The sequence below is a fragment of the Ostrinia nubilalis genome, chromosome 6 (genome assembly GCF_963855985.1).
Source record: "Ostrinia nubilalis chromosome 6, ilOstNubi1.1, whole genome shotgun sequence".
In the NCBI taxonomy this organism is placed as follows: domain Eukaryota; kingdom Metazoa; phylum Arthropoda; class Insecta; order Lepidoptera; family Crambidae; genus Ostrinia; species Ostrinia nubilalis.
The window spans coordinates 444,498-468,318 of record NC_087093.1 but is presented as its reverse complement, the minus strand read 5'-3'; the positions used below and the strand labels follow the sequence as shown (position 1 = coordinate 468,318).

General features: G+C 51.5%; 1 protein-coding gene across 1 annotated transcript in view; it reads left to right on the top strand.

The window, feature by feature from the left end:
- LOC135072773 (uncharacterized) overlaps window positions 1-21,497 on the top strand; it is a 72,524-nt gene extending 51,027 nt beyond the window's left edge. Inside the window, exons 35-61 of the mRNA XM_063966810.1 lie at window positions 112-246; window positions 316-819; window positions 1,154-1,331; window positions 1,941-2,120; window positions 2,412-2,753; window positions 2,816-3,103; window positions 3,166-3,453; window positions 3,516-3,803; window positions 3,866-4,023; window positions 4,064-4,194; window positions 6,044-6,234; window positions 6,772-6,915; window positions 7,233-7,401; window positions 8,085-8,330; window positions 9,356-9,617; window positions 10,193-10,340; window positions 10,693-10,833; window positions 11,258-11,540; window positions 11,657-11,838; window positions 11,940-12,088; window positions 13,752-13,910; window positions 16,371-16,545; window positions 18,338-18,474; window positions 19,708-19,940; window positions 20,023-20,100; window positions 20,413-20,657; window positions 21,304-21,497. Coding sequence (XP_063822880.1) covers window positions 112-246; window positions 316-819; window positions 1,154-1,331; window positions 1,941-2,120; window positions 2,412-2,753; window positions 2,816-3,103; window positions 3,166-3,453; window positions 3,516-3,803; window positions 3,866-4,023; window positions 4,064-4,194; window positions 6,044-6,234; window positions 6,772-6,915; window positions 7,233-7,401; window positions 8,085-8,330; window positions 9,356-9,617; window positions 10,193-10,340; window positions 10,693-10,833; window positions 11,258-11,540; window positions 11,657-11,838; window positions 11,940-12,088; window positions 13,752-13,910; window positions 16,371-16,545; window positions 18,338-18,474; window positions 19,708-19,940; window positions 20,023-20,100; window positions 20,413-20,657; window positions 21,304-21,497 — 5,628 coding nt within the window. The remainder of the gene's footprint in view (window positions 1-111; window positions 247-315; window positions 820-1,153; window positions 1,332-1,940; window positions 2,121-2,411; window positions 2,754-2,815; window positions 3,104-3,165; window positions 3,454-3,515; window positions 3,804-3,865; window positions 4,024-4,063; window positions 4,195-6,043; window positions 6,235-6,771; window positions 6,916-7,232; window positions 7,402-8,084; window positions 8,331-9,355; window positions 9,618-10,192; window positions 10,341-10,692; window positions 10,834-11,257; window positions 11,541-11,656; window positions 11,839-11,939; window positions 12,089-13,751; window positions 13,911-16,370; window positions 16,546-18,337; window positions 18,475-19,707; window positions 19,941-20,022; window positions 20,101-20,412; window positions 20,658-21,303) is intronic.
- The last annotated feature ends 2,324 nt before the right edge of the window (window positions 21,498-23,821 follow it).

Sequence of the window (23,821 nt, the reverse complement as noted above, 5' to 3'; positions counted from 1 at the left end):
AAGTAACTTTGACTCCTTATTTGAGTATCTACTAGTGCACACATTTCATGTTTTCATAAAATTTTCCTAGTAGACATAGTTGTTTCTTATGAGCAATGGTTGTGCCTGCAGGAAGACATCTGGGTGGAGGCGCGCGACGAGTGGACGTGGCGCGCGGCGCCGCTGCTGGCGCTGCTGCCGTGCTGCCTGCGCTGCGTGCCGCTCGCGCACAACGTGGCGCGCCTGCTCGTGCGCCTCGTGCACGTGGTCAGTACACATGCTGCGGCTGGAGCACATCTCTTGTGGTCGAGTGTGACGTGTTATTGTCGTTTACAGTCGTCGCTGCGAGCCCTGGGCGAGGTGTGTCTGGCGGAGGTGGTGGTGCGCGCGGTGCGCGGCGCGGGGGCGCTGGGCGCGCGCGAGGGCCGCTCGCTGCTGCAGCAGGACCTGCACGACCTGCTCGAGGCCGTCGCGCTCAAGGCGCTCGCCGCTCCGCACGGCATGCAGGTACTGGAGCGGAGCTGGTGGCGCGAGGGCCGCTCGCTGCTGCAGCAGGACCTGCACGACCTGCTCGAGGCCGTCGCGCTCAAGGCGCTCGCCGCTCCGCACGGCATGCAGGTACTGGAGCGGAGCTGGTGGCGCGAGGGCCGCTCGCTGCTGCAGCAGGACCTGCACGACCTGCTCGAGGCCGTCGCGCTCAAGGCGCTCGCCGCTCCGCACGGCATGCAGGTACTGGAGCGGAGCTGGTGGCGCGAGGGCCGCTCGCTGCTGCAGCAGGACCTGCACGACCTGCTCGAGGCCGTCGCGCTCAAGGCGCTCGCCGCTCCGCACGGCATGCAGGTACCGAACACCTGGAAATTTGGTCCACACCGGTCACCTGGTTATTGACACCGTCATCCTCTTAGCACTGGAGGGCTGCAAATACAGGGTGTGGTTTTGTAAAATAAAGCCATTTTCAGGGGTGGTAGTATACACGACACTGAAGCCAAAAAAATCCATGAAATCAGGAAAAGGGTATTATTACGCGAGCGACTTGTCGGACAGTCCCCCCGCTCTCCCGGGGCGGCGGTTTTTATTGGTGGTCAAGCTGTAGATACTGTGTTACACAGAGAAGTTGTAATGGTATGAATTTTATCCACACAGCAAATTCATTTACCTCTCTTTGCCTCCACAGACGATATGCGACATCCACTACCAGCTGACGTTCGTGGAGCAGACTGAGAGCGACGAAGCGGTCCGCATCGCGTGCCGCTCGGCGCAGGTGGCGCTGTTCAACGCGCAGTTAGCTCAGCTGGAGGAGCGCCTGGCCGACGCCGCGCCGCACAACAAGTACGCCACCTACTTCAGCACGGGTAAGCTGTCACACCCCGCACGGGTATCTTTGCTTATTTACAATTTCATCGTTTTACATAATATGAGCGTAATCCTTTTCCAAGCGAAAAGCCACGCAACAATATTGATTGCATTATGCAATTTGCATAGGCCCTGAGAAGATAACTCGCCGACAAATTCGTGCTAGGTTTCGCCCCTACTTCAGTCACGCTCCTAAGTTACCGCTTTTACGGTTCCGTGGTCCTGACAAAGAACCCTTATAGTTTCGATACTGATAGTCTGTCTGTCCGAGGTTTTGCTTGGAAACTATTGGCACTAGGGAGCTGTAATTGTGGAGATATGTATATTAATCACGCCGACAAAACGGTAAAATAAAACATGTAAAGTGGGGATGAATTTTTTTTTCATCTTCTACCCCATCGTGTGGGGTATCGTTGGATAGGTCTTTTAAAATGGCGTAGGGGTTTTATAAGACTATTTTTCCATTTAGGGATCTGTTTGCAAATTATTAAAGTTAACGTTAATTGTGGTAACGACGGACAACTACGGAACCCTACACTGCGCGTGTCACGACGCGCACTTGGCCAATTTTTAGTGTAGTACGTCCGCTAATGATAACTTTTGTGCAGTGCTGTCATCGGCGATGTCGGTGGGCGGCGAGGCGCGCGTGGACCGCGCGGAGTTAGCGGCGCGGCACGTGGCGACGGTGACGCGGGCGCTGGCCTTCCTGCAGTCGCACTCGCCGCGCGACCCGCTGCCGCCCGCCCACGCGGCCCTCTACGACCGCCTGCTCGCCACGCTGCTCATAGGTAACGTACTATCTCGGTTCTTTAACACGTGACAGTTTTCATTGCTGCAACTCCTGCGCAGCCTTATCTATAGTCTGGTCTGCGAGCACGTAGAATTTTGTCCAATGACCCCAAGCTACCCATCCTTATCGCTCGTAATTATGTTGCTGCCACGCTCGCACACTCACTGCGGGTGCCCGTCTACAGCAATATAATTACGCGCGAGCGATAAGGATGGGTAGCTTGGGGTCATTGGACTAAATTCTACGTGTTCACAGACCGTGCTTTAATACCTTCACTTTATTGTTGCAGCTGTGAGCGGATCATCGAGCGGCACCCGCGCGCGCTGGTGGTCCGGCGGCGGCGCGGAGTGGGCGGCGCTGCTGCAGGAGGCGGTGTGGTGGGGCGGCGCGCCGGCCTCGGGCGCGCGCGAGCTGCAGCCGCGCCTGCTGCGCCGCCTCTACCGCGCCAGCCCGCAGGCGCTGCAGGCGCTCACGCCGCAGGAGCCCGGCGCCAGCAGGCAGGTGCGTGTGACCTGCAGCTGGAGCCCCGGCCGCGCTGCAGGAGGCGGTGTGGTGGGGCGGCGCGCCGGCCTCGGGCGCGCGCGAGCTGCAGCCGCGCCTGCTGCGCCGCCTCTACCGCGCCAGCCCGCAGGCGCTGCAGGCGCTCACGCCGCAGGAGCCCGGCGCCAGCAGGCAGGTGCGTGTGACCTGCAGCTGGAGCCCCGGCCGCGCTGCAGGAGGCGGTGTGGTGGGGCGGCGCGCCGGCCTCGGGCGCGCGCGAGCTGCAGCCGCGCCTGCTGCGCCGCCTCTACCGCGCCAGCCCGCAGGCGCTGCAGGCGCTCACGCCGCAGGAGCCCGGCGCCAGCAGGCAGGTGCGTGTGACCTGCAGCTGGAGCCCCGGCCGCGCTGCAGGAGGCGGTGTGGTGGGGCGGCGCGCCGGCCTCGGGCGCGCGCGAGCTGCAGCCGCGCCTGCTGCGCCGCCTCTACCGCGCCAGCCCGCAGGCGCTGCAGGCGCTCACGCCGCAGGAGCCCGGCGCCAGCAGGCAGGTGCGTGTGACCTGCAGCTGGAGCCCCGGCCGCGCTGCAGGAGGCGGTGTGGTGGGGCGGCGCGCCGGCCTCGGGCGCGCGCGAGCTGCAGCCGCGCCTGCTGCGCCGCCTCTACCGCGCCAGCCCGCAGGCGCTGCAGGCGCTCACGCCGCAGGAGCCCGGCGCCAGCAGGCAGGTGCGTGTGACCTGCAGCTGGAGCCCCGGCCGCGCTGCAGGAGGCGGTGTGGTGGGGCGGCGCGCCGGCCTCGGGCGCGCGCGAGCTGCAGCCGCGCCTGCTGCGCCGCCTCTACCGCGCCAGCCCGCAGGCGCTGCAGGCGCTCACGCCGCAGGAGCCCGGCGCCAGCAGGCAGGTGCGTGTGACCTGCAGCTGGAGCCCCGGCCGCGCTGCAGGAGGCGGTGTGGTGGGGCGGCGCGCCGGCCTCGGGCGCGCGCGAGCTGCAGCCGCGCCTGCTGCGCCGCCTCTACCGCGCCAGCCCGCAGGCGCTGCAGGCGCTCACGCCGCAGGAGCCCGGCGCCAGCAGGCAGGTGCGTGTGACCTGCAGCTGGAGCCCCGGCCGCGCTGCAGGAGGCGGTGTGGTGGGGCGGCGCGCCGGCCTCGGGCGCGCGCGAGCTGCAGCCGCGCCTGCTGCGCCGCCTCTACCGCGCCAGCCCGCAGGCGCTGCAGGCGCTCACGCCGCAGGAGCCCGGCGCCAGCAGGCAGGTGCGTGTGACCTGCAGCTGGAGCCCCGGCCGCGCTGCAGGAGGCGGTGTGGTGGGGCGGCGCGCCGGCCTCGGGCGCGCGCGAGCTGCAGCCGCGCCTGCTGCGCCGCCTCTACCGCGCCAGCCCGCAGGCGCTGCAGGCGCTCACGCCGCAGGAGCCCGGCGCCAGCAGGCAGGTGCGTGTGACCTGCAGCTGGAGCCCCGGCCGCGCTGCAGGAGGCGGTGTGGTGGGGCGGCGCGCCGGCCTCGGGCGCGCGCGAGCTGCAGCCGCGCCTGCTGCGCCGCCTCTACCGCGCCAGCCCGCAGGCGCTGCAGGCGCTCACGCCGCAGGAGCCCGGCGCCAGCAGGCAGGTGCGTGTGACCTGCAGCTGGAGCCCCGGCCGCGCTGCAGGAGGCGGTGTGGTGGGGCTGCAGGCGCTCACGCCGCAGGAGCCCGGCGCCAGCAGGCAGGTGCGGGCGGAAGATGAAAGAAAGAAAAATTATTTATTTGACAACTATAAAAAACAAAAGTACAATATAAAAATACAATTATAAAAAAAGTACAAAGACAATGAAGAGAAAAGAGAAAAAAGAAATGTTGCCAAAGAGGTTACCCACTCAGTATCATCTTGACAGTTGACATTTTACTGCCAAGTGCCAAGACACTGGTTTTCAGTGGGTGCCTTGTACGCAGGGGCAAAAAGAATGTAATAAATTAAAAAAAAAAAAATTAACATTCACATTAAAATAAAATTACAATTACAATAAAATTAACGAAAAACAATACAATTACTAATTTCAAATAAACATGTCAAGAAAAAAAAATTAAATTCACAATAAAATAATAAATTTCAAATAAACATGTCAAGAAAAAAAAAATTATATTCACTATAAAATAATAATTATAATAAGAATAAAAATCTACGATAAAACAAAACAATTAATTTCAAGTAAACATGTCAAAAATAAATTAAAAATTCACATTAAAAATATAATATGTACTGAAAGTGATCTCCTGCACTACTCCCAAACACAGTATAAAAGGAAACTATACTCCTTTGTGGCGTCTCAACTGTTTGTGTCAGATTGAGCTATGGTAACCGTTTTTTGTTTCTTTTTTTTTTTTAGTAAATGAAACTTATTTTGCATTTGTAGTAAGTAAGTAGGTACCTACTTATAAGATAAGTCATGTTTAAATCAAAATTCTACTATTATTGATACGATTAAGTGTTTTTTTTTTGTGTGCATGGAACGGTTCGGAACAAACTGCATTGAATCTATATTGCATGTTGTGTCAGCCTATAATTGTTGTTGCATTGTAACTTTGTTCATAATTGTAATTTTTAAGTGTACTTGTTGTAATGTAACAATGTTGGTAGACCTAATAAATAAATAAATAAATAAATATGAACGCGGCCAAAGAGTCAGGTGACGGACCGTGAAAGAAGAAGAAAAAAAAGTAACAAGATGACGAGCGGTCGCAACACTGACATGGGCTCACTCTGTTCGCAGCTGGCGGTGTACCTGCTGTTGATCCTGCAGAACCAGCACCTGCAAGCCGAGGCGGGCACGCCGGGCGTGGAGCTGGCCATCACGGACTGGGCGCGCGGCTGGGCGGTGAGCACGCAGGCGGCGCTGCCGGCGCGCCTCAGCAGCGACTCGCTGGCGGCCGAGGGCGCGGCGCTGCTGGCGCGTGACCTGGCGCGCTGGGCCGCCGCGCGCGCCCGCCAGCAACCCGCCATCGCCAGGTGAGACACGGCTGTACAAGACAGGAATAAGTTTAAGAAGGCGTGGCCTAACTGTGACGTCAAATAACCTGACATGTTACGGCGGGAACGCAGACGGAAGTTAACAAGCTGGCACAGTCTGTCGTGCAGCCATTGTAACGGATTCATGAACATTCATTCTTTTTTTCATTGATTTGTGATGCTCAAATTGTTGCTTTAATCTTATCTCAATAAAGTACAAAAGTTCATTGGGTAAATGAGAGACATGACGCCCGCTGAAAACCAGCGTCGGGGCATGCGTGGCTCGATTAATGCTGAGCGGGCGCCTTTTTGGCACAAAAATATGCGTGGATAGTTTTAAGTCCCTTTGTTCTGTTTTTTACTTTTTCTTTTTGTGTTAAATAAAGATTTTCTTATTCTTATACATGTATAGACAGCCTGTAAAGATTGTTTTTAATTATTGACTGTCATTGATTGTGGTTGTCCGCAGGGCTGTGTTCCGCAAGCAGGCAGTATGCGCGCGGCTGGCAGAGGGCGCGATGGCGGTGACGCGCGCGGCGGTGGAGGCGCAGAACGCCGAGCGCAAGGGCTTCATGCAGCACCTACGCCGGCGCCACGCCGCGCGCCACGCCGCCGCCACGCGCTGGGCGCGCCTCGTGCGCGACTACACGCACGACCGGGGTACGAGTTATAACACGTTTTACGTTATAACATCAAATGGCAATGCCAGATTTTGTATGGAAGGTGGCGTCTTTTTTTTCGCGCGGTCATCGACCAAACCTTGTTTTTTTATTACAAAATAATGTAATAAACCAAACTTATTATGACTTGTATGCCTCTAAACTCAGTCTGAACTGAGTTACGAGCGTTAGAAGTTAGATGACTTGCTATTAAGCTTGTTCATGATATCACCATTTCAGCCACAGGACATCTACTGCTGAGCAACGTAGGCATCCCCCAATGATTTCCATCCAGCGCCTTCCTGCTACCTTTATTAGGTCGCCGGTCCATTTTTCCTCATTTCTGATTCAATCTAATAAAATCTTACAAGTAACTCCCGTAACATGTACATAAAATATTTGCCGTGTTCTCCCACAGTTCTCCCTTGATAATTTGTTGCGAAGAGAGCAAAAATTAAAAGCCGTATTGCGTTTGTTCGAAAGTCGGACATCTTTATTTTTTGTTTTTGAATTTGTTTTTAATTCCTGTCCTTGACAGCGGTGTTCCACGAGGCGCGCAGCTGGCCGGCGTCGTGGCAGCTGGACCCGACGGAGGGCCCGGGCCGCGTGCGCGTGCGCCTGCGCCGCGCGCACCTGCGCATCCACAAGCGCTTCCTGCAGCCGGCGCAGCAGTACAAGCCAGGTGAGCACGTATAGCTTATACAAATAGCATTTAAAAATTAGTTTTACGTAAATTTAAAATTGAAATCGAAAAGACAATACAATACTTGCAACTAAACATCTGTAACCGCCCCCAATGTATGCCCATTATGAAAGTTTTTTTCAGAAGAATCTTTTTTTCAAGAGATCCGTAATTTTTGCCACTGGAAATTGATGTAAGATTTTCACGGAAAATTATAACATTTGTGAACGCCACAGTGTAACCTTGTTGGCGATCAAATAAATAAACAATGATCGATTTCGTATAATATCAAAATGTAACTTTTTTGTCAACCATAGATCTTGCCAAGCGACCGCCACCGCTGCGTAGCGTGCTGGGCCGCAGCGCGACGGAGCGCGACGGGCTGGCGGCGCGGCTGCAGCTCAACGAGTGCGTGGCGTGCATGGCGCGCGTCACGCACGTCACGCACGACAGCGAGACCTGCGGCGAGCTGCTGCTCACGGACAGGTAAGGGCACCAGCACTATGACGTCATCGCACGTACTGTCGGCAACAGCGTTAGCGACGGAGCGCGACGGGCTGGCGTAACGTATCATTAAGACGTCATTGCACGTATGTTCAATTGACACGAGCATTTGCAAGATCATAACCTCATAAGCTTGTCAACAGCTGCAACTGAACAAGTATATGGCGTTCCAACTTAAAATCTACCCTCTCAAAAATGTCGTTACATACTTTCTTCTTCTTAGCTGAATAGTAGTGGTTGGTTATATTGAGGCGTCTACGTTTATTGTAGAGGCAGATACTCTCCGCACGATCTCCTGCCATCTCCTTTTTTTTTTTTGGAAGACTGCCTGGTGCAGTCAGAGGTGCAATTTTGTAAAGCAATTATATTCATTTGACAGTTCAAAACTTACGATAAAATCTGTTTATACTTCCAATATACGGAACTGTTCTATCCACGACATTGACAGCGGGGCGCAACCGTCAATACCGGATCGCTGGTTCCGATTTTTGCCATGATGGAAACCATATAGTTGAACGATGGTAGCGCACCCCTGTCATTGAGTTTGGTGGGACAGTTCAGCGTGGGTCATCTATACTTAGGCGTTTGACAGAATACAGCAAGTGCACCTCAGATCCGCTACGTATGTTACGTCATCGTTGAAATATGGTTTATTCTTATCCAAGATCCATCCACTTCGTGCCCGAAGACAGCGGCTCGGACGACGAGAGCTGGGAGCCGTGGGCGGCCGGGCGCGCGCAGTGCTGGTCGCTGAGCAGCGTGACGGCGGTGGGCACGCGGCGCTGGTGCCTGCAGGAGCGCGCCGTCGAGCTGTTCCTGTCGTCCGGGCACGCCCAGCTGCTGGCCTTCGACTCGGAGGCTGAGCGCGCCAACTTCCTCAAGGCGCTGAAGAACTGCCACTTGCCGAACAAGTATGTTCTTTCATATAACAACCAAAAAGATTTTGATATTTTTGTTCCTGTCGTCCGGACACGCGCAACTGCTGGCCTTCGACTCGGAGGCTGAGCGCGCCAACTTCCTCAAGGCGCTGAAGAACTGCCACTTGCCGAACAAGTATGTTCTTTCTTATAACAACCAAAAAGATTTTGATATTTTTGTTCCTGTCGTCCGGACACGCGCAACTGCTGGCCTTCGACTCGGAGGCTGAGCGCGCCAACTTCCTCAAGGCGCTGAAGAACTGCCACTTGCCGAACAAGTACGTTTTTACTATAACTACCTAAGGCCGGCAATACACGGACCGCTTGAAGCAGTCAGGGTCGACAGCTTCAAGCTATCGACCGCCCGAATCAGTTGCAACTGCTCGAGCGCTTCGTGTATGTGCGTTCATAGAACTCTGCAGTTCACTGTGCAGTCGACGGCTTGAAGTTGTTGACCCTGACTGCTTCAAGCGGTCCGTGTAATGCCGCTCTAAGATATCTTGTTAGTCGTCATTTCAGAAACAGAAAACCACGCTGAACATGGCCCTCCCCCAAATAGGCTAGGTGACAAAGTTTTAAGTCCGTCCGACATTGACTTGAAATGTCGCGTGACGTCACTTCTCAGTAAAAAATCTACAAAGGCATGACGTCACGCATCATTTCAACTTAATTTTTTTTTATCCGTTTTATGTTCCACCATAAATATTTGAGTGGAAAAAAAAAGAACAAAATACGTGCTCAATGTTTTTTTTTATTATCTGTTTGATGGAATAAAATTTCTATTTCATCACCGAGATATCTACCCAGTTATTTGCAGATTGACCGGTTCATAGCAGGTAGAATCCAACGCCTTAAAATTTAAGAGATCATCTGTCTGTGATTGTGTATTCTAGCAAATAAATTATTGAATTCGAATTCGTCCACCTTGTGGGTAGACGTCTCTTGCTCCATCCGCGCAAATATATCTGTCCAATGCAATGCTACTTTCTGCCTTTGGTGATAAGATTCCTTTATCGCAGGCAAGAAGAAGACACGCTAGCCGAAGCCATGAACCAGTGGCGCAACGGCAGCATCACCAACTGGGAGTACCTGATGCGGCTCAACGGGCTCGCCGGCCGCTCCTACAACGACCTCATGCAGTACCCCGTCTTACCCTTCGTGCTGGCCGACTACACCAGCCGCGTGCTGGACCTGACCGCGCCCGAGACCTTCCGAGACCTCACCAAGCCCATGGCTGTGCAGCGCAAGAGTCGGGAGCAACACTACATTAACACCTACAATGTGAGTGCACGTTTAAGGCTGCGTTTCCACCAAAACAACCAATAGAATCGCTTCTTTTACCGAGGCGAAGTAAATGAAGCGATTCTATTGGTTCTTTGCGAACACATCCCTCGCTACGCATCCTCTCACATCTCTGGTGGAAACGCAGCCTAAGGCTGGCGCAGACGAGGTTATGAGTCTTGTCCATAAAGGAGAATCCCTGAATCGTGACAAAATTGTCCGCTAATAACTTTCTGCGGACTTCACGTACACAGCGTGCATTGATTTGTTGTAATTTAGTTAAGCGCCGTTTTTGGGTCTGGTTTTTAGTTGTCTGTGTGCGTTATTTACAGTTTAACTGATATTGAGGGAAAAAAAGTGCCGCTAGAACAGCCCCTGTCTGCGCAGGTCTTTAAGATTGCCGCCTATTTCTGGCAAAGCAGAATGGGATCTGGCTGGCAAGAGACCAAATCCTTCATTTGGCTCAAGTAAATCGGAATAGGTTGCTCCTGGAGTGGTGATTTTAGATTTAATTTCGCACAGTCATTTGTTTCTTCTGTTTTCAATGACTTATAACTTTGTGGCCCTGTTTTCAGGACCTGAAGGCGGCACGGCGCGAGGGCTGCAGCCCCGTGGTAGCGCGGCAGCCGCACCACTATGCGTCGCTGTACAGCAACTCGGGCGGCGTGCTGCACTACCTCGTGCGCCTGCCGCCCTTCACGGAGCTGTTCCTCAACTACCAAGGTACTGCCGCGTGTCCTCACTGCACTACTGGACATTGGTCGCCCTACTCTTCTGGTTAGACTTGTCACTTCAACTCGCCACTATCGGTCACCCTGGGCACCCAGGACTCCAAGATTGATGAGGTCCCCGTCTTGTCCACGGGTGCAATTTCGGGCTTTGGAGGGGACAAGTCAATTGACTTAGCTCCTTCAAAGCGACTGTAGCGCTTTTAGGCAAGTTCATACATTTTTAAGACTATCAGGGAGGAGCAGCTGCCCTCCTCCTCTCCTGGGTACGCCCATGGTCTCGTCAGTTCTCAAACATTCAACAATTAGATCTTGATCGACTTACTTTTGTGTTAATTCTTGTGCAGACAACAACTTCGACATGCCGGACCGCACGTTCCACTCGCTGGCGACGACGTGGCGGCTCATCACCAACGACTCGCCCACCGACGTCAAGGAGCTCATCCCCGAGCTCTTCTACCTGCCCGAGCTGTTCCACAATAATGAAGGTACTACATATGTTTATTATGCAGTAGTCACTTGGGTTGCATTATAAGATTTTTTTTTGCATTTTTATGAGGTCAATTCACATGGGTATAGGTTTTCGTTTTTCAGTCATCACTTAGAAAGAATAATGTTGGGAACCGATAGGTGGACTAACCTTTTTTAAATTGGTCTTTGTTTTTATCCTTTTTTTATATATTTTGATACCTTTTGAATTTAGTTTTTATTTGCGTTTTTTTACAACTGTCTGTCAGAGCATTTTTTTGGCGAAATAAAGTTTTTTTGATTTGAGCAGGACTTAATTTTTGCGTTAACCGGCCCTAGCGGCTGTCCTTTATAAACAACATTTTAGCATATTTTTCAATTTACTGTTTATTTATTACTCCACCTATTCTCTTCCCCCTGTGATATGCGACGTACGTATTCCAGGCTTGGAGCTGGGCGTGCGTCAGTGCGGGCTGGGCGTGGACGACGTGGAGGTGCCGGCGTGGGCGGCCGAGGCGCGCGCCTTCGTGCTGCTGCACCGACAGGCGCTCGAGGCGCCGCACGTCACCGAGCGCCTGCCGCACTGGCTCGACCTCGTGCTCGGCTACAAGCAGACCGGCCAGGCCGCCGTCGACGCGCTCAACGTGTTCCCCGCCTGCGTGAGTACCGGCGAGCTGGCGCGCTCCCAGGCTGGCTGGCAGGCGCTCGAGGCCGCACGTCACCGAGCGCCTGCCGCACTGGCTCGACCTCGTGCTCGGCTACAAGCAGACCGGCCAGGCCGCCGTCGACGCGCTCAACGTGTTCCCCGCCTGCGTGAGTACCGGCGAGCTGGCGCGCTCCCAGGCTGGCTGGCAGGCGCTCGAGGCCGCACGTCACCGAGCGCCTGCCGCACTGGCTCGACCTCGTGCTCGGCTACAAGCAGACCGGCCAGGCCGCCGTCGACGCGCTCAACGTGTTCCCCGCCTGCGTGAGTACCGGCGAGCTGGCGCGCTCCCAGGCTGGCTGGCAGGCGCTCGAGGCCGCACGTCACCGAGCGCCTGCCGCACTGGCTCGACCTCGTGCTCGGCTACAAGCAGACCGGCCAGGCCGCCGTCGACGCGCTCAACGTGTTCCCCGCCTGCGTGAGTACCGGCGAGCTGGCGCGCTCCCAGGCTGGCTGGCAGGCGCTCGAGGCCGCACGTCACCGAGCGCCTGCCGCACTGGCTCGACCTCGTGCTCGGCTACAAGCAGACCGGCCAGGCCGCCGTCGACGCGCTCAACGTGTTCCCCGCCTGCGTGAGTACCGGCGAGCTGGCGCGCGTGGAGGAATTTCCATACTATACGTAATCATCATCAACAGCCCTTTACTGTCCACTGCTGGACTATGAGCCTTCTCCTCTATAGTGGAGGATTTTGCCAAAATCCCCACGCTTGGCAGGCGAGTTGGGTTTTTTAGAGAGCGCTGCTGCCCGTTCTGTTTGATGTTTTTAGAACAAATTGGTTTAATGTGTAGTCTAAGACCGACAATACACGGAGTTAGTCAGTGATCAACATACACGGACCGCTCTTTATTTATTTATTTATTAGGTACACCAACAAAGTCACATACACAATACAGTTCATACATTTTAACATGGTTTAACACATGATACGTATATGACCTCAATTACTCTTGCAGTCAAGAGTCAACAGCTTGAAGCTGCCAGCGATAACTGCTCGAGCAGTTGGTATTAACTGCTCAACAAATCACAAGCGCGCGCGCCGTGGAATGATGAAAGTGGGCGGAGGTAACTGCGCGAGAGCTGTCGACAGCTCGAGCAGTCAGTGTATGGCTGGCGACTGCTTGACCGCGCGATGAACATTCACCGTGCTGTCGACCGCCCGAATCAGGTGCAACTGCTCGAGCGGTTCGTGTATGTGCGTCCATAGTCGCAGCTTGAAGCTGTCGCCCTTGACTGCTTCAAGCGGTCCGTGTATTGCCGGCCTAAGTCGTCTCTTACGACACCCGCGGGAAGAGTAGGGATTGGTGACAAATGTATTTTACTCTGCCGTCACCACGCGTATTGTGTAATTTAGCCTGTCTCAAGAGTCAAGCACCATTTTGTTGACAAACGTCAGTGATCGGCACTGCGCCGAAGCTATAGGGCTGACTTCGGTAAAATGATGTGATGTGAGGTGCCAAACTGCGGAAAATGGCGGAGGAAATACATGATTTAGCGTGAATTATCATGAATAATATTAACTACCTCTCAGTGTCTTGAGGCAACTTAGCAACTTATGCAAGCGGCGTAGGACCGGTCTTTGTGGAAATCCTTGGGGGAGGCCTTTGTCCAGCAGTGGACGTCTTTCGGCTGAAAAGGCAGTTAAATACTGCACAGTATTTAGTACACCATTTTCTTTATTTTCTTCCATCATACACAAGAATACGCGTGCGTGAGTCAATGTTCGCTCGTATGTGAGGCCTAGTCGAATAGTATCCTGTAGGTGGGCCATCGTGCGTGTTTTGTTTTCGATGTAAACTCGCGGAGATGAACAGGTCTGGTGTTATCTCCATGTTGTCTCTGACACATCAGTGTTGTAACCTGTAGGTCATAGACAATAATCGGTAAATTTAATCGATTTTATTTCAATTATTCAATCATTTTTATTACTGATTGCATTTAAATAGATTTAAATAGGGTCTTAATCAACAATGTATTTTTTCTTCATTGAATGTACTACTAATTGTTTAATGCATTGCTTTATAAAGCATTATAAATTCTTTCTATAGGTACGTAAGTACTACAATAATTTCAATCCGCGATTAACGAGAGGTTTTGTCGCCTCACTAGGGCACAGATTAAAAATGTTTTAATGTCAGTTGGCCATATTTGTTTACATATAGGGAAATTTCTAAAGAATCCGACTTTAGTACTGAATATTATTATGCTATGGCTACAATAACATGTGTTTATTGCAGACGTACTACGGCTTCGACCCGGCGGCGCTGGAGGACGAGGTGGACCGCACGGCGGCGGCGGCCATGGTGCGCACGTACGGGCAGGCGCCGCGCCAGCTGCTGCGCCAGCCGCACCCGCACGCGGCGCACGAGCTCACGCGCGCCGCGCCGCACCGACAGGTATCACGCACAGACGCGTGTTACATCACTGGCAGTTTCACACAAACCTCTTTACCTAGGGCCATATCAGGCCTCCGTCACTCGCCTATGCCGGCCGAGATAATTACCTACAGCGCGCGACAACTTCAAGTTGCAAATCAGTCGGGGCCGCCACGCGCCGTGACTCGCCTGTCAGCACACGCGTATTTCTATACACGCTCGGTCGATCATCGTCACAATCAAGGTTTATTGTTCCAACAGCACTGTTATCCTTCTTTAATGGAAAATCGTAATATTTAGGAATAATAATTAAATGTAGTAATTTAAATAATTAAAAAAACTACACTTTTTAAATAATTTTGAAATACTTATGACAAAAAAACTGTAGCAAAAAAAAATATTTTAGCTAATATAAACATTAACTTTACTGCCCTGTCTATTTTCCGACACTTCACCTTTTAAAACTGTTTGTCCAATTTCGAATTATCGTAACACTGAAGTTTATTAATAGGTACTTTAGAGATGGTACGATTATACAAACACCACTATAGTCTATCCAATATAGCTTGATTAGAATGACGGCTGTCAAACGAATGTGACTAGTGTTGGGTATGTTTCGTACGGTTCACATAGATGTATCGATAAGTTTTCGAAAAAATGATATAAAAAATGCACCCAATTTTTCTTCATATCTTTATTCATAAAAATGACAATTATGATTTAAATTTAAAGACAGTAAAATTTAAAATTCATGTCAAGGGTGTACAACCTAAGTCGTAGTCATTATCATCAGTGTTCTTCAGTGGTTTTTTCCTCTCGCTAGAGGGCGGTGGACATCTCTTCTAGAGCAACGGTGCTATGAATACCCAAAAAATTACCGGTGATTGATTTCCGATGTTTGATTATTTAAGAATGAAATGTTTTTTGGTTTTTAATAGTGAACATTTAGAAAAACGTATAACTTGACTTAAATATGTTAAAAAATTAGTTAGAAAAAAAATTTGTTAAATATGTTAAAAAAATAGTTTTAATTTAATATGACATTTGTCGATATGTCCCAACACTAACATTTTTGTAACTCGAGATAACCTTGTAGAGACGTCGTTAATACTCTAGCTTGATTTTTATAATTTCGAATTACTACTTATTGGTGTAATTTAACGCTGCATATACACGAAATTAACATTTTTATTAGAAGCACTGTCGTCGAAAATATTGTTTGTAGGTCAGACGTGAATTATTTCTTGTCCGCCAATATTTAGCTCTCATTGATCGCTACTACAAAGTTATGTCGTTACTTTTGATGGCAGCTGTCATTCTAATCAAGCTATATTGGATAGACTATAGATAAAAGTTTACCAATCGTAAATACAATAAATGCTTCTTAAAATTAAGTTTTTATTTTGCTTATACAACCCTGACGCTTGAGCTGTGAGGTAGATCAATTCTGAACACAAAAAAATTTCGCTCTTGTGAGCGTAGCAGTAAGGTGCGATTTCGAATGCACCATGTGCGTTGGATATTTTGCATTATTATTATTACCGTTAAAATGTCGGCATCTGATCCTACACAAAGGAGTGCAATTTCTGTTGCTACTATTATGTATTCTGTGGCCATATTTCACCGGGACACCATGGCGGCGCAACCAGCCACCGGCTACCAACAAAATGTATGCAGCTCTATAGAGAGTTACTCACCTGGTGTCCGTTTGGTTGCGCAAAGCTGCATACATTTTGTTGGTAGCCGGCGACTGGTTGCGCCGCCATGGTGTCCCGGTGAAATATAGCCCTAAGGGTCGCTGCACATCCACAACCACAAAACGCCACCACCGGCGATTTTCATGCAGTTTTCAAACATTTCATAATATGTACTTGTCGCACACGCCCTCTCTCTATTACCTCAGAGAACTTACATGGGTGTAAAAATAGCGGCCACCGACCACAAATGGCGACCACAACCACAAGTAGCTATCGCACGCTTCAGTTACATTTTGTAGCCGCTTCTTTTGGCTGCGTTTGTGGCTGTGACATAACATCCGTGTGTAACGACATTAACACCCGTATTCACAAACATTACTATGAGGTCTCACAGTGCGCGTGGACGCACAGTGTGACACACGAACCAATTACAGAGCTCTATTTAACGCTGTGCCTTAGATTTACTGCTTCACTTAAGCAAGCATCGTTTATGAATACGGGTGTATATGCGTTTACACACTATGTCGCGATAGCAGCGGCGCCGTTGGCACTAACTTTCCTTGGGTTTATATGAGGCCTTACCAGATGGTATAAAGTGTATATGTAGACGCGCTGAAGTGATCGTATGAGGAGTTCATAATCAAACACCCGAACTGACTCAATCCCGTTTATTGAATGCCCGATAAAATACAATGAAGCGACATATCTATAGGATAAATGAGCATACACATAAATACAAGGGTTGTTAGTGCATACATCACAATCGTTTAATGTTGTATTGCAGCTGGAGGCGTGGGGCGGGGCCATCGGCGTGCGCTGGGGCCGCTACTGCGGCTCGCCCGAGCTGCCCGACCCAGTCGTGGTGGCGCGCCGCGCGGGCGCCGCGAGCGTGGTGCCGCTGCCCGCGCCGCGCCTCGCCGCCGCCTTGCCGCAGGCCAGCGCGCTGCTGGCGCTCCCGGGTGAGTCAAATCATAATTTTTAAAGATAAAGATAAAGATATTTATTTGCAAGAATAGGTAAGTACAGGTTATTGTTGATGTTACATGAATTAAGGACTCTATTCTGTTAAAATATATTAACATGCAAATTTACGGGTAAGGAATTCCCGAACACTGTAGAAACAAACAGTAGTCAGCCATTCCCGAAGCTTTTTCACCATCAATTTTGTAGGGCCATTTTTATATACATCAGGAATTTTGTTATACACCTCAATACACATGCAGTAACAATTTTTCTTAATAAGTGAAGTTCTTGGGCAAAAGGAAGGAGCTAGCCTATCTGAAGACCTTGTGTTTCTGGGGTACACTTCAGCCGCGGTTTGGAACAGTTCTGGATGTTGCCTGGTTGTTGTGTTTATTCAATACTTAAAACCTAGATGCGGGCAGCATAGGACAGTTAATTATGGAAAGCCTTGGGGGGAGGTCTTTGTCCAGCAGTGGACGTTATTTGGCTGAAACTAACGAACGAAAAAATTTTGGCACTTTCGAGCGCTTAAACATATCCCAAATATAGCTTGCTTTGACACCACTTAAACATGCTGAAGTGAAAAGGATGACGATTTGGGTACATTCTGACGATCTTATCCTTATACATCTGCTACACCACATAGATACATTCACACAGTTTGCCGTAGTTAATCAAAGTACATAATGTGAGCACGAAGTGCGTGTTTACATTATCCAGTAACCTAGTCTCATCTTGCCTGACTTCCGAAAATGCGAACTAGATACGAGGTTACTCGACGAGATACGCAGTAGTAGACTTCGGTTAACATCCAGAAGTTATTTAGATCTGAGATTATAGCCTGACCAGGAACATAAAAACCCTGGCATAGAGGCGCGTCAATTGCATTTGATAGTGCAACACTGAGTACAGTCGTACCTGTGTTAAATTAATAGGCTAACTTTATGTATCTGAGCCCCGATTACGGTAACTTTTAACGTTTCCAATCCAGACGCGCTTCGGATTCTGCGATACGATTGGTCAAAACAGCTGACGTACGCTGTTGAACGACCAATCGTATCGCAGAATCGAGAAGCGTGTCTGGATTGGAGACGTTAAAAATTACCGTAATCGGGGCTCAGGATTCAGGATTACGGGCTAATTTGATATTTTTATAAATTAACGAAAAAATATTATTATAAGTAACCTGGTTTAAATAAATTATATGAAACCATCAATCGAGCTAATAGGATTTATTTTATTATTCATCAATAATCAAATTCAGAACTTGAATATTCAACTGCAATGTCTGCTCAAGAACGCTTCAAACTCGGTACTTCTTTCCCAATTCCATAAAATTCAACACTTAGAAAGTGACAAAAAACTTTAAGATAGGTAGTTGAAACAAACCACAGCTAATTTTCATAGTGGACTGTACTATACGATAAACATGTCAGTCAATTTGACAACCTTTGTCGGAAACATTATTTGATGAAAATATTGTCCGAACTCTTAGTATTTCTTTTCGACAAATACTTTAACACATTGTGAACCACTTTTCTTTCACGACTATAAAAAGATTTTAGCAATTTAATTCACAAAATCAATTGCGCACATTTAAAATAAAGTTTGTTTACACTTTGACAGCAATAGACTGACATGCAAGGTGACATGTCAATGAAGTTTTCAGTTACTGTTGCCATTAAAAGAAATTAGTACCATTACCTGGTCGATCTATACAAATGAAAAGACCTTAAAAGCGCCACTGTAGCTCACTAGTCACTTTAACTTTATCTTTTTCTTATGCAGGCGACGCGTCGTCGAACAGTGCAGGTGGCGGGGCATGGGGCGTGGTGTCGTGGGGCCACTGGGACGGCGTCGTGCGCTTGCGCCAGCGCCGCGACGCGCCGCCCGACCTGCTGCTGCAGGTGCCGCCGCTCGACCAGGTGCGCTTACCAAAAGTTTATATTATTTCTTAAGGTGATGCCTTGCGAATATTGGGCGTTTTAAAGAAGCGCAGAATTAGTTTTAATCGTACTTTTCTTATTACTTATGTTCTTATTTTGAAATATGTCATAGTTGACTAATAAATCTAGTGTCTGGTCGAAGCCGAAACATGAATGGAAACAATTTTCTCGATAGAAAAAAAATCCAAAGATGACCCTTCTATTACTCGGTTTTTCGTTTTAAAAGCAGATAGGTTAATATTTCAATACCAAATTTTGTATATTGGTAAGATAATAACATATTCTAAGTACTGGTCGAGTTATTTTCTTTAAACAGTGTTTGGTTTTTCAATAAATACATGATTTCCGATTTTTGTCGCTTACGTTATTTTATTCCGCGCCGCGCGCGCTATTGCTGTCCCTTTCCTCGCACTGAGAAATCATATTTCTATCCCTCTGTGTGCGAGGCATTCAGTCGGCCGAAAACTTTTACGAGGTAGCGCCTTAAGCCCTCATTTTATTCTCGCTCAACATCTTAGAAAATTGGGCATGGCTAAAAACCAGTGTTGCAAGGATCTCTCCTTACAACCTAGTCTAAGCCAGGTCCGATTGCCTTTAGTGTGCTTCATATAGTTGTAAGACTTAACTTCCTACATATGTGTTATAATGGTTCGAAAGCAATAAATACATTTTTTTATTTATTTTTTACCAGCTTGTTGTGCCCTGAGTTGTTAGAGCTCGTTCTCATGACATAAGAATAGGCGCTGATGGTCCAACGTTCTTATTTATGTTGGGAACATGCGCTGATAAATGTTTAGTTTTTATAAAGTGAAGAAGGTTTGGCGTTCATTGGCTCTTGCTCTAATAAATAAATAAGCCTTTGTGTTTTGCATCGAAATTATTATATTATTTATTCAGCGATCATTATTATTATCAGCTTGTCCTTCGACAAACAAAGGCCACCTTCAAAGCTTTCCATTTATTTCTGTCTCTTGTGATTCTGATCCATTTTGGGCCAATAGCTTTTTTGAAATCATCTTCCCAACGTTTTTGTCAACTTTTGCATCTTCCCTATGTCTGGGAAATATTATTCAATATGCAAATGAAATATTGGAAAAGCATAACGTCTTTCCTTTACAACCATAATTATGTCTTAGCGTAAACATTTTCCTTTATTATTTTCTAACAAACATTAGTTTAAAAAACCTTAACTTTATTCGTTATATGAAACAGATAACCCTGATGACGTCGTCCACGAGCGCGTCGTGCCCGGTGATCGTGGGCTACGCGTCGGGGCGCGTGGAGGCGTGGCGCGTCGCCGTGGTGCGCGGCGCTCCGCCCCGTCTGCGCGCGCGGGCCTTGTTAGCGCACCGCGCGCCGCTCGCCGCCGCCCACGCCTGCCCGCCTGCTGCCACGCTTGCCACTGCTGATGCCCATGGAGTTATTTTGCTTTGGGACCTGGCCGAGTGAGTATACTCTCCCAACTTAGGCAACTTTTGGCTGACGTCGGCGGCGCGTACGAATATACACTAGTTCTATGTGATCATCTGCCACCGCCTGCCCGCCTGCTGCTACCCTCGCCACCGCTGACACGCATGGCGTTATACTGCTGTGGGACCTGGCCGAGTGAGTACACTAGTACTACACGTTGATGTGTCGCGTCGTGGCGTGTGGAGGCGTGGCGCGTGGGCGTGGTGCGCGGCGCGCCGCCCCGCCTGCGCGCGGCGCGCCGCCCCGCCTGCGCGCGGGCGCTATAATTACGCGCGAGCGATAAGGATGGGTAGATTTGGGTCATTGAACAAAATTCTACGTGTTCGGCGACCAGACTTTAGACAGTAGCCCATTGGCCATTAATTACCGATATTTGAACGTTAAAGATTGTTTGCAATTAACATAACTTATTTATTACATAATGTGATATAATCTCGTCCCATCCAGATTGACTTACATCCGCACGCTTCCGAACCGGGACATGCTGCCGGTGACGCACCTGGCGATAAGCCCCACGCTGTCCGACGTGGCGTCAGTACACGACACGACTCGCTCCCCGGACAGCCCGGACGCGCCGGACGCGCGCGAGCAGCCGCCCGGACAGGACGGCGACGCTGACTCCTACGAGAGGGACGCCACCGACAAGTACCAGTCGCTCATCAGAGTGCATACCGTCAATGGGCGGTTCGTCGGTGAGTTTGACTTCAAAGTTAGCAACAGATATCTACGCCGTAACATATTTTCCGATTTTGGGTACTTTTGCATTTAGAACTTTTATGAAACTTTTAGGGCTCCTTCCTACGAGGACATTCCGTGTGTGGGCCGCAAAGAGCCGATCTGTTTGAATTTGCTATTCGGTTTTTTCATTAAACTGAACCAGTAAAAGCAGGATCCAATATGTTGTTCCCACTAGCAGTTTTCTGCATACATTTTTTGTAAACCGCAATAAACCATACCTGCAAAAAAACAGGATGCTACCGTGTGAACACACAAGTACATTCTGTGCGATTTAGTTATGCAGGATCCCGCAGAACTGGTCTGCCATAGAAAAGGGCCGGCATCGGAATGTTACAGTATCGAACTTTAAGCTGGATCTCCACTAGAGGCACCCTCGAGTCGAGCGGCTGCCGCGACCCCCGGCTGCTCAAATGGAGACGCTACCTCAATCAAACTGAAGCACGACTCATTGAGAGTTAAAAGTCGCCGCGGATCGAGTCACATTTTGTCACTCGGGACGAGGCAGCCGCTCGGCTCGAGACTGCCGTGACTAGTAGATACGCGGTTTTATTGGATGTATTATAAGGTTGCATATTTACTGACATGTCGTTGTTCCCGCAGGCAGCGTGCGCGTGACGGAGCGCGTGACGTGCGTGTGCTACTCGGCGGCGGCGGAGGGCGCCAGCGTGAACGTGGTGGCGGCCGGGCTGGCGGGCGGCGGCGCGGCGCTGTACTCCTCCTGGGACCTGCGGCCCGTCGCGCGCCTGCCGCCCGCGCTCGCCGGGCCCGCGCGGCCCACGCGGCTCTGCAGGTAACGAGCCGCGAGCCACGTCACACCACACTCGCGTGACGGCGGCGGGCGGCGGCGCGGCGCTGTACTCCTCCTGGGACCTGCGGCCCGTCGCGCGCCTGCCGCCCGCGCTCGCCGGGCCCGCGCGGCCCACGCGGCTCTGCAGGTAACGAGCCGCGAGCCACGTCACACCACACTCGCGTGACGGCGGCGGGCGGCGGCGCGGCGCTGTACTCCTCCTGGGACCTGCGGCCCGTCGCGCGCCTGCCGCCCGCGCTCGCCGGGCCCGCGCGGCCCACGCGGCTGTGCAGGTAACGAGCCGCGAGCCACGTCACACCACACTCGCGTGACGGCGGCGGGCGGCGGCGCGGCGCTGTACTCCTCCTGGGACCTGCGGCCCGTCGCGCGCCTGCCGCCCGCGCTCGCCGGGCCCGCGCGGCCCACGCGGCTCTGCAGGTAACGAGCCGCGAGCCACGTCACACCACACTCGCGTGACGGCGGCGGGCGGCGGCGCGGCGCTGTACTCCTCCTGGGACCTGCGGCCCGTCGCGCGCCTGCCGCCCGCGCTCGCCGGGCCCGCGCGGCCCACGCGGCTCTGCAGGTAACGAGCCGCGAGCCACGTCACACCACACTCGCGTGACGGCGGCGGGCGGCGGCGCGGCGCTGTACTCCTCCTGGGACCTGCGGCCCGTCGCGCGCCTGCCGCCCGCGCTCGCCGGGCCCGCGCGGCCCACGCGGCTGTGCAGGTAACGAGCCGCGAGCCACGTCACACCACACTCGCGTGACGGCGGCGGGCGGCGGCGCGGCGCTGTACTCCTCCTGGGACCTGCGGCCCGTCGCGCGCCTGCCGCCCGCGCTCGCCGGGCCCGCGCGGCCCACGCGGCTCTGCAGGTAACGAGCCGCGAGCCACGTCACACCACACTCGCGTGACGGCGGCGGGCGGCGGCGCGGCGCTGTACTCCTCCTGGGACCTGCGGCCCGTCGCGCGCCTGCCGCCCGCGCTCGCCGGGCCCGCGCGGCCCACGCGGCTCTGCAGGTAACGAGCCGCGAGCCACGTCACACCACACTCGCGTGACGGCGGCGGGCGGCGGCGCGGCGCTGTACTCCTCCTGGGACCTGCGGCCCGTCGCGCGCCTGCCGCCCGCGCTCGCCGGGCCCGCGCGGCCCACGCGGCTCTGCAGGTAACGAGCCGCGAGCCACGTCACACCACACTCGCGTGACGGCGGCGGGCGGCGGCGCGGCGCTGTACTCCTCCTGGGACCTGCGGCCCGTCGCGCGCCTGCCGCCCGCGCTCGCCGGGCCCGCGCGGCCCACGCGGCTCTGCAGGTAACGAGCCGCGAGCCACGTCACACCACACTCGCATGATGGCGGCGGGGCTGTCGAGTGGCAACCATAAAAATTTCTTCTTAGGATTTACTTTATTTAAAACATTTTTTTTCTTTTCAGTCACCATTATTTGTAAAGTGTTCGCAGCTTTACACTCGTAGTCGTAGCTGCTAAAATTCTTACTCTTCGTCCTCATATGGAGCTTGGCACAGAGTTCAAAGCGTGTGTAAAATGGTATCTGTGCACATAATCCTCATGTCCTTTTGTGTGCCCGCAGCCTGGCGTACAGCAGCGACAACATGGCGCTGTTCGGCTGCTACGCGGACGGCTGGGCCGTGGCGTGGGAGGCGGGCGGCGCGGGCGCGGGCCGCTCGGCGCGCCTGCTGCCGGCGCACGCGCTCCTGTGACGTCACCCAGCCTCCGCCTGCTGCCGGCGCACGCGCTGCTGTGACGTCACCACACCCGAGCAGACAGAGCCTGCCTGTCGCCCCCGGTCGCCTGGCTGCTGACCTGACTGCGCAGTGCGCAAATAATGAGGAAAAAGAAAAATCTTTCTTCTTAAAAACATTGGAAATATTCACAACGACAACATCGTATTTAAACAAAAGAATTGTTATAACTTTTCAGTATTCATCATATATTTTATACCTTCTACTGAATGACCGAAGAACACCTCCTTCCGGCGCGTATAACTTTGTGGTGGTGGTAGTAAAAAATATAAAATACGTGATCCCTAATATCAAGCTGTTTTCGTATTACAGATATACAAAATTTTGTCCTTTAAAAAGATAAAGATTTTCGCTACGAAGACTAATGAATAATTAAGATATCACAAAATTTTATTGTTGAAAATTGTAAGTAACCTTCTTAACTATTTTATCTAATTTAACCACTCTATCTTACTTATCTATTTTTCTAAATTTTTTCATACTCTCGTATCTCGATCAACACTTACTTTTCTTTTCAGAGACGATTTGTAACTACTTAACAACATATCAATTTGTGTATTTTAACATGTCGTGT